The 9,829-nt window shown below is 34.2% G+C and overlaps 2 protein-coding genes across 2 annotated transcripts; both read right to left on the reverse strand.

The window, feature by feature from the left end:
• Positions 1-1,298: 1,298 nt before the first annotated feature.
• On the reverse strand, positions 1,299-3,009 carry LOC102592795 (40S ribosomal protein S29). The gene is made up of 3 exons (XM_006347215.2): positions 2,848-3,009; positions 1,750-1,849; positions 1,299-1,525 (listed from the first exon to the last, which is right to left on the reverse strand). The coding sequence occupies exons 1-3, from the start codon at positions 2,907-2,909 to the stop codon at positions 1,517-1,519; spliced, it is 171 nt and encodes a 56-aa protein (XP_006347277.1). The 5' UTR covers positions 2,910-3,009; the 3' UTR covers positions 1,299-1,516.
• A 765-nt stretch (positions 3,010-3,774) lies between these two features.
• Positions 3,775-8,652, reverse strand: LOC102593131 (inositol transporter 1). The gene is made up of 6 exons (XM_006347216.2): positions 8,271-8,652; positions 7,499-7,569; positions 6,541-6,876; positions 5,524-5,631; positions 5,267-5,452; positions 3,775-4,814 (listed from the first exon to the last, which is right to left on the reverse strand). The coding sequence occupies exons 1-6, from the start codon at positions 8,410-8,412 to the stop codon at positions 4,167-4,169; spliced, it is 1,491 nt and encodes a 496-aa protein (XP_006347278.1). The 5' UTR covers positions 8,413-8,652; the 3' UTR covers positions 3,775-4,166.
• Positions 8,653-9,829: the final 1,177 nt, after the last annotated feature.

Consider the following 9,829-nt stretch of genomic DNA (forward strand, 5'->3'; position numbering starts at 1 on the left):
CAATGGCAGCGATTTTTAATAAAAAATATTTTTTTTTTTTTTTTTACAAAATCGCTGCTGTGACAGCGATTTTGTCATTTTGTTAGAGGAAAATCGATGCATCAGCAGCGATTTTGCCCTTTTGGTTAGAAAAAAAAGTGATGTGACATTTTGGAATTTTTGACAATTTTTTTTGCCCTTTAGGCTCCGGACTCCCTAATGTAGTACCAAATAATTAAAAGAGAAAATGATGAAATATGGTTGAAATTTTATTTTCCACAACCTTCGATTAATTATTTGACAAAGAGAAGATTGGGATCCTATCAACTCCGTGTCTGCCGATTGGTTGATAAATTATTCATCGTCTGTGACATATTTTGTAATTTATCGTGACTCTTTGAGGTGAAAGTGTGAAAGAAAAACTAAAATGAATTCTTTTTCACATATTTTGTAATTTATCGTGACTCTTTGAGGTGAAAGTGTGAAGAAAAACTAAAATGAATTCTTTTTTCACATATTTTGTAATTTATCGTGACTCTTTGAGGTGAAAGTGTGAAGAAAAACTAAAATGAATTCTTTTTTCACATATTTTGTAATTTATCGTGACTCTTTGAGGTGAAAGTGTGAAGAAAAACTAAAATGAATTCTTTTTTCACATATTTTGTACTAAAACGAGTTTTTTTTTGGGGTCTTGAAAGATGCCGTTATATAAAACAAAACACTATTACACACTCTGACTCGTTGCCCTGCACCGTTATATAAAACTAAACACTATTACACACTCTGACTCGTTGCCCTGCACCACCCTATTGTCAACCCTATATGACTGTCCCATGGGTGTCTATGGAATTTCATTTTATTGATGTTTCACACTTTAGTACACTTCACTATATTATTTCTTCCCTGTTAGCTTTTGAATGGTATTTGTGGCTCCCATTTTTCCTTAATTGCACTACATTATATGGTAGCCCTTGCATTGCTGTAAGGTGGCAATGTTGCTAATACCACCTTCATCAAAACGGAAAACTAAGCAACACTAGATAAAAAAGTTAATATTGAAGGAAAACAACAGAAACACACATTGCAAGGCACTAAGGGCAGCCCAATGCACTTATTTTTTTTGGGAGGTTACAGGTTCGTACATGAAAGCAACCAGTAATGTTTTCACTAAAAGGGCTGCCTACAACACCTTAGAAACTTTTTTGTTGGGTGCCTAATTCTGAAATCTCATGTATTGGCATGGCAGGGACTAATTAAAACAAACAGCGAAATATCAATGTAGGCTGACAAGTTTGAGCTTGAGAAGCAATGAGTAAACGAAAAACAAAAAATTAGGAATGTATAGAACAAAATATTAAATTTAAAAAGCTAGTCTTTCTTAGGTCCACATAGCAGTTCACTTCCAAAAGTTAAACATAAATCAAAATTATCCCATTACATCATTTAACTGAAGGGAGATGCAAATCAAAAAGCTCTAATGGCATATATCTACCAGCACCACATGTAGAGGTCCTCGTAGATGCTCATATCAGAGATTTTAACGGTACTGCAATAAAATTAAGAGAAAAATTGATTAGCCGAAAAGAAGGAATGAACATATCAAAGCTTTAGTTACACTGAGACCAAAGATAATCCAGGTAAAGCTTAACATGTCTTGAGAATAAATAGAATATACAAACTACTACATCATTTTGTGTACGATTCAAATAGCTACATGAAAATGACTTCTTCAAGTCTGGTAGAATTTCCAATACAGAATGCAGTGTATACCTTAATGAAGCCAATTTCCTTGGCATTGCTGCGGAAGCACTGTCTGCAGCACATGAGTCCATACTTTCTAATAATTGCATGAGGATTACCACACACACGGCTGCAACACATACAAGGAATTCAAGATCAACTACTGAAATGGCAGTAAAGATATTCACTTCCACACCATTTTAGTTGCTCAATGTACATAAAACCAAATAGAACAATACATAGGGAAGCTCAAATAAGACAAGTTCACAAAAGAACATCTTTTTAGAAAGAGAGAAATACTTATTTGTTGACAAGAAAAGGCTGTTGCATACAAAATACTGAACAGTAGTAAACTAGTATCAATCAACTATAGCAAACTTCCAGAACTAGCAAAGCCAAAATCTAATGCATTTTAATTGGGACTGTGAAGGTAAGAGCAAAGACTAGATTTTAGTATGAATTTTAACATCAGAGACAACAAATATCCTAAATTCTCACCACTCACCTAGATAATTTGAAAACTGGTTAGGAGATGGAACAATTTTTCAATCATCTAAACACCAAATGTGGCAAAAAACATCAAATCAATCAAGACTAATCACCCATATAGATCCCTCTGTATGTAATCCTATTTGCACTAAACAACTTCATGATCACATAGAAAGCTCACATTGACAGCAAAAGAAAGGAATCGAGCTCAACAATACTCACTTAACAAAACCTAGCCACAGTCAGACTCGTAAGCATCAACAACAATCTATTCTTTATGGAAATCAAGACATCAAAACATAACAGTAATACAATTAGATTATTGAATCATCACTCATAACCATAGAAACGAATCTACAACTTTATTCGCATACCATTCCCAACACCTTAACGTGAGCGAGAGGATCAACTATTTACCCTACTCATAAATTCCGTAGCCGCCGTTAGGTGTGTTTCAATTCTATTTCAGATCTTATCTCATTTTCTATCTAAAATACAAACGGCGCAGAGTAAAAGCAAAAAACAAACAACAGTATATAGTTTTCACGTATGTGATTCAACAAAATCAAGCACCAACGAAACAAAAGCTTGAATTAAACGGCAATTTAATCAACAAACGAGATTGGAGAATGAGGATACCATGTGCGAGAGCCGGGGCCGTAGTTCTTTGGGTGAGCGTTCCAGATGTTAGAGTGACCCATCTTCACAAGGCAGAAAAGCGAGGCTGCGCGATGTGTTTGTAAGAAAACCCTACTTCTGCAGAACTCACTTTTGTTCACAATGAGGGATAATTTTGGGACGAAAGCGAGCTTATATAGGCAGTCAAAACCCTAATTTGACGAAGGATTTTGTTAAACATTTTGTGCATTTTCACCCAATAAGATGCCGCAATGTTGCAAATTAACCCTTAAAACACACAAATTTTCACAAACACCCCAGTTTGACCTACTATAATTTTGGCCGGGCCTTAAATTTGACATAATAATAATAATATTTAGAGATGCAAATTAAATCTTAAATAATTTAATTAAACACCTCAACCTTAATAAAATATTTTAATTGACATTTTCTACTCGAATTTTGGAAAAAAATGTGTATATTTTTCTTTGTCTATTACATATTTAAAATAACGATTATATTTTATGTGAATAATTTAATTATTTAATATGTCAATAAAAACACGGGTTAAATTCCTTTTAAAAAACACAAATGGTCTTATGTTAATTGATATTCACAGTAAAAGTTTATTACTTGATCAAGGTGTTGCCTGTTGATTGTAGGGTTACATTAGCAGGGGCGGATCTAGAAGTAGCGAGGAATTCATCCAAATTCCCTCAAGAAAAAAACTTTATTACTTGATCAAGGTGAGGATTACATTAACAAAGGTGAATAAACCACCTGACTATAAGATTAATGATTGATGATTGGCTTAGTAGTTGAAAGACTCAAAACCCATCTCGAGTTTATTTTCACTAATTCAATGTTCAACCATAGAATCGACAATTTAGAATTTTGATCAAAGAAATAAACATCGTTAAATTAAAAATACCGTGTATAAATTATAACTGCAGCCAAACAAATTTTCACTTTATTAGATAATAATAATTCAATTAAGCTCAAAAAGTCTAGAGCAAAGTCGTTCAATGTTTTCCTGGACCTTCATCAGCTTTGATACAAAAAAAAAAAAAAAAAGTACTGGAGGACTCTCCTCCCTATCACATTGATTGGGAGCTTGCAACCAAAGCTTTAATAAACGCAGTTGCAAAACTCCCCTCATCCACGTTACATTGATTTTATCATGTGTACATAATATACAAAGTGGTACAACACATCGAGGTAGAGGTCAAGTTGCGTACACACCACCCTTTCCAGACCATACCCAGTAGAGTTTCACTGGGTATTGTTGTCGGTGTACTACGCACCGACTGACAATGAAGATGCCAAAAGACACTTTTTGACTAGCTTCTTGATTCAAGAAGTGGTTCTTTGCCAGATCCATTACCCCAAGCTTTCTCCTTCCAGATCTTCTCCATTTCCTCAAATGACAAGCCCTTGGTCTCCGGCACGAACACAGCGACAAACACAAATGCCATCACTGCTATACCAGCTAGTATCAAGAAAGTAACACCCGTGCCAACAGCCTCAGCTAAGGATAGGAAACTCTGGGCCACTATAAGATTTGATATCCAGTTGACAGTAGCAGACATGCCACCACACATTCCTCTGTAGGACTCTGGGTATATTTCTGAGTTCACTGTCCATGGCACAGGACCCATACCAGGTGCAAAGAAAGCAATATAGAGGGCTAAGCCTATTACAGCAATCCACCCATAGGCCCCGACATTGCCTGAAGTAGATGACTGTAAGATAAATGCTACAGCTAGGAGAATCAAGGACACAATTACACCGGATAAGCTTGTCAATGCCAACTTTTTGCGTCCAAAGTGATCAATGAGGTAAATTCCCACTACAGTACCCATGGCATTCATTAAAGCAACAATGAGAGACAAAAGTAATGCTAACTGATTTGATTTAAACCCAGCCATCTGTACAATTGTTGGACTGTAATACATAACCGTATTGATGCCTGTGAACTGCTGAAATGCCTGCATATTCAAATGAGCAATGATTATAAACAAGCAATTACCATTCATTTCCGATGATCAACAATGACCTCCCCATGCAATAGTGGAATAGGGAAATAACAAAAGATGTTTGCAGTTGGCGCTTTTAACAACTTTTTTTTATCAAGAAAATGGGCGCTTTTAACTATTAAGTGACCAAAGAAAATAGTATACAAATTGCATCAAGTTCTCCTGTTTAAAATCAATCTAATGCCCACCAAAGGGTCCTATAAGTGTCATCATCATGTTCCCATGCCCTTTTGAATTCAAGTTAAAAGACAACATTTTATATCCAGCCTAGATGAAGCTCAAGGGGGATCCCCAAGTGGGAAAACTAAAATATATGCCCGAATATAGCGTTACCAAAAATAAGAAGATAGTGCTGGAAGAAATCGGTACATATTATTGTAGCATCACAGAAGCCTAAAGAATACCTGTAGTCCAGCCCCAGCAAAGAACGCAAGTCTAATCTCTTTCTTCCTAAAAACATCCAGGTAACTGACAGCCTGCCTTCTCAAGCGTTCTTCCTCTAATGCAGTAGCAAGCTGATCAATCTCCTCTTCCAATCGATAAGGATCATAGATCTTAGCTAGAACAGTGGCAGCTTCAGATTTATCCTTCTGCAGTGGTTTTCTATGTCAACAGTTGCAATTTATCAGCAGTAATTTTCAACAAAGTTAAGAACTTGCACCTTCATGTAAAGCCATCGTGGAGACTCAGGTAAAAATAACATGAGGACAAATTGAATAGCGGCAGGCACTCCTGCCACTCCAAGCATCCATCTCCAAGTCCCTGGTATCTGCTCAAACATTCAAGCGGCTAAGGAAATCAACATGAATTCTAACTTCAAGACAACACAACAGCATTCATGCACTATCAGTTGGAGATGTTTATCCAGTACTCCCCACATAATTGTGATTATTAAAGGCAATCAGTAATCAGTATCAAGAAAAATGGAACTTGAGATTCAGCAGACAGTAAAACAGTCCTTTCCGGCTATGTACAATAAAAAACTGTATAGAGCAATTATATGAATGGTATAATTTAGAGTACATAACTTTTAAATTGGGACTAAGGCGTGAAACCTTAATCAAGTAAAGATTGGGATCATACTGGATGATTTTATGTGAGCGAGGATACAGAAGTTTGATTTTCTCCGTAGTGTTCCTCTAGTTAGAACTCGATCTGCAGATGACAAAACATAAGCAGTTCTTTCCCTAACCTTATCTGCTTTTATGCGGTAATAATGCATATGTAATTGTATGCACATGACTAAATACAAGTCCTGTACCCGCAGAGTCACTATGTCAATTTCAAGGACAGAGAGTGACAAATTGATAGAAGCAAATTAAATAATAGTACTTCCTCTGTTGCAACTTACTTATCTTACTTCCCTTTTAGTCTAGAAAGAATATTACTTTCTATATCTGATAGCTCTTTAACTCCAACATCATGTGGCATGTTCAAGGCCGCAATATTAAAGGGATTTTGATACTTTATACACGTCTTTAGTTTAAAACCACAAGATTCAAAAGTATTCCGTACTTAAACTTTGTTCCCATTGCACATAAAATGGGATTTTAAGCTTTTGATTTTGTCAAATAATCCCCCATGTCCATATGCAACACAAGATTTTGTTCATTTTAGTTATCAAAAATCAAAGTAATATAAAGTTAGATAAGGCAGGAAATAAGAAGAAATATCTAACCTCTGTGAAAGCAAGATTCACAAGGTAGGAAAGAAATTGTCCACCTGTAATCATTAGTACATTTGTGCTAACAAGGCCCCCGCGAATTTCTGATGGCGATGCTTCAGCGATGTAAATAGGAGCAGTGACAGAAGCAACACCAACTCCCAGACCTACTAAGAGTCGTCCAAGTATAAGAATGTATGGGTCCGGAGCTGCAGCCATTACCACAGATCCCAGTAAGAAAACAACATCAGCAGACAGAGTAGCTTTCTTCCGTCCAAAATAATCATTAATCCAGCCCCCGGCAGCAGCTCCAATCATCGCACCAACCAATGCCATACTGACAATAGTTTCCTGCAAAATCATGAAACAAAACTTTTAAGGGGGAAAAATAGATTAACCAAAAATAGGGCCACCTGTTAAGTGTTATTGGCTCGCTGCGGAAATGGGGAGGAGGTGGCCAATTGAAAGTCCTATTTTTCGTATAATTAGCAAAGATAACATTGGTAATAAATTTGGAGAGTTTACTACTACAACAGAGTAAAGCACATTTGATAGCTGATAAATCACATTCCACACTTGCATCATCACAATAAATACAAGTAGCATCACGTCATTTTGCATTTCACATTTGTTCAACCATATTTGATTACCCCATTTAACTATCAGAAATTCTTTGGATAAGGTTAGAACAATCCCTTCAATGGAACTGACAAGACGACTCAAATCAGCATCCTTTACTCGGAAACTAAGATAACAATCTGTTATTATCATATCATCTGTAAAGTAATACTTGAGCTCCATCCTCACCCATTCCCCGTCCCATCCATTATTTTTTTTATAATTCCAACAAGTCATATGATTATGTTGGACCAGCTTTTGTGCTCAAAAGTTCCGTTTTTCTGATCACTTCTTATTAAATTGTTATGTCCGGATTCTACAATAGAGCTCAGAATGAAATTGGTTATTCATGTACCTGTAGGAAACTGCTTTGATTGACTTCAGGAAAATCATCCTTAATGTACAGAAGTGCACCAGATATTACTCCTACAGTCAAGTCGAAGATATGTAAGATAATTTAATCATAGTCTGGTTACATAATTAATTATCAAGAACATATTTCCATGCGGAAACAAATGCAACATTCATAGCTTTCACAAAAAAGTATGGATAATTTACTTCGGTGTCGTGAATATTCTTGCCAATATCTTATCTCCATGTCATAACATAACAACACACTTCCATTATCACCCGAAAAAAGTAAGGAATTATTGTCAATTGGTAAGCATACACTACACTAATCTTTTTCTGTAATTTAGTAATCCATTACATCTGTAGGTGGTTGAGTTTTGAGCTGTTCCAAATTATATAGAATCTACAAGTTGTTATTTGTAATTTGTTATACAATAATGTGACAAGAAATTATTCCAGTTAACTAAACATATCCTGAGAGTTGTCTAGTCACCAACTTCATGATTATAAATACTCTAATAAACAGCTGAATGATTAGAACAACAACATTAAAGCCAAAGGTTTTTAGGCTAATGACTAGTTTTTAGTCAATTAATTGGAAATCTATCATAATTCATCAGTAAATTAAGCAAGAACACTCATCAATCAGGTCAAACCTACCCACTTACAAAAGTTTCCCTAAAAAGATGATCCTCCAAAAAAAATCACAAAATACTTGATCAAACAGGAAAAAAAAAACTTATTTTTACTTATTATCAAGCTATTTGTTCTTTTACCTGTATCGTATCCGAAAAGGAGACCTCCAATACCCGCAACGAAAGTTAAACCCAATACATAGGGATTGCTGAAGTAAGAAACTTTTCTATTATTACTAGCATCCAAGTACCCTGAACTTCCCGGTAACGAAATGATCGTCATTCCTTCTTCTCCAATCTCCTTACAAAGATTATTTCAATCCAAAAAATCTTCACAACTACAAATTCCCCTTTTGCTGAAGCTGAATATCATACAATTGCAGGGTTTTCAATTGAGGATGTATAAAATATTGTGAAAAAACTCTCAAGCTGAACCAAAAGAAGCTGCTGAAATCTAGCAAATCACTAATTTTCTCCAGAAAACTGATTGATTTTCAGGAGACTACATATGAAATTTGAAAAATTATGGATGGGTTTAAAAAGAGTTTAGCTAAGAAGACTCGAGATAAGGCAACAAGCTGTGACTCACCCACCACAATATTCATCATTTTTCATTTTTCTAGAGTTAAAAAATATATTTTTTGATAAATATATATAAAAAAATAAAATTACAGTTGTTACTGAAAATAGAGAATTTGTTATCTAACTCTTATCACTTTAATCTCATAAATTAATTAAATTTACTTTTATAAAAATGAAACGTGGAGAATATATTGTGTTTGCTGTATATATTTTGTTTGGTCGGAGTTTTCTGTCTTTTTGCCAAATTAAGAAGTAATGAATCTAAGTTAGCTCCAAATCCATGCACTAAGTTTTAACTAATTTGGATAGAGTTTTATAACTCTACCAAAAATAGAAGAATCAAAGGGAAAACGTAGCACTTCTTTTTCTTCGTAGGAAAAAAAAGGTGTATAGTACTCCTTCCGTCCTCTTTTTTATATGTCATTTCTTTCTATAAATAATTGATCCACAATACTTGTCATTTCATAAAATCAATGCATAAATTAGCATATTGTTCCTTTTTTACCCTTGTGAGTTAATAGTCTTGAAAATATATATTTGATCAACTTAGAAAAGCTAAGTAAATGATTCATGCTCATTGGTTTAATTAATTAATTAAAATAAATTAATTCATATTCATTGATTGAAAACTTGAGTTTCAAAAAAATTAAATAAGGATAAAATTATATTATTTATTAATACAAGTGCAAAGTAAAAATGAGAACAGAGGGAGTATGTGAATGATTGGACATTTGGTCACCATAATTATGAGCATACCCCACGCAACTTTATTATTATGTCTATTAGGGGTCGTTTGGTTTGAATATGAGTTATGATGTGATAAGTTATGTTGAGATAAGTTATGTTGAGATTAATTATGATGAGATAAGTTGTCTTGGAATTATTTTTTATTGAGTGTTTGATTTGTTGTATTCAAAATAATATGTATTGATAAATTTTAAGAACAAGTTATTTGTTTACAAAATTACCCTTCACTTTATTTAAACTTTTTAATTTTTTCTTTACGAGCTTTAGTTATTCATTTTTAAAAATAAAACTTTTATTTTATTTAACTTAAATATTTTTGTTTATGTATTCCCATGATAAGTACCATGTGTATTTAAAAATATAACTTTTTT

Source organism: Solanum tuberosum, unplaced genomic scaffold (genome assembly GCF_000226075.1).
Source record: "Solanum tuberosum cultivar DM 1-3 516 R44 unplaced genomic scaffold, SolTub_3.0 scf00087, whole genome shotgun sequence".
Lineage (NCBI taxonomy): Eukaryota > Viridiplantae > Streptophyta > Magnoliopsida > Solanales > Solanaceae > Solanum > Solanum tuberosum.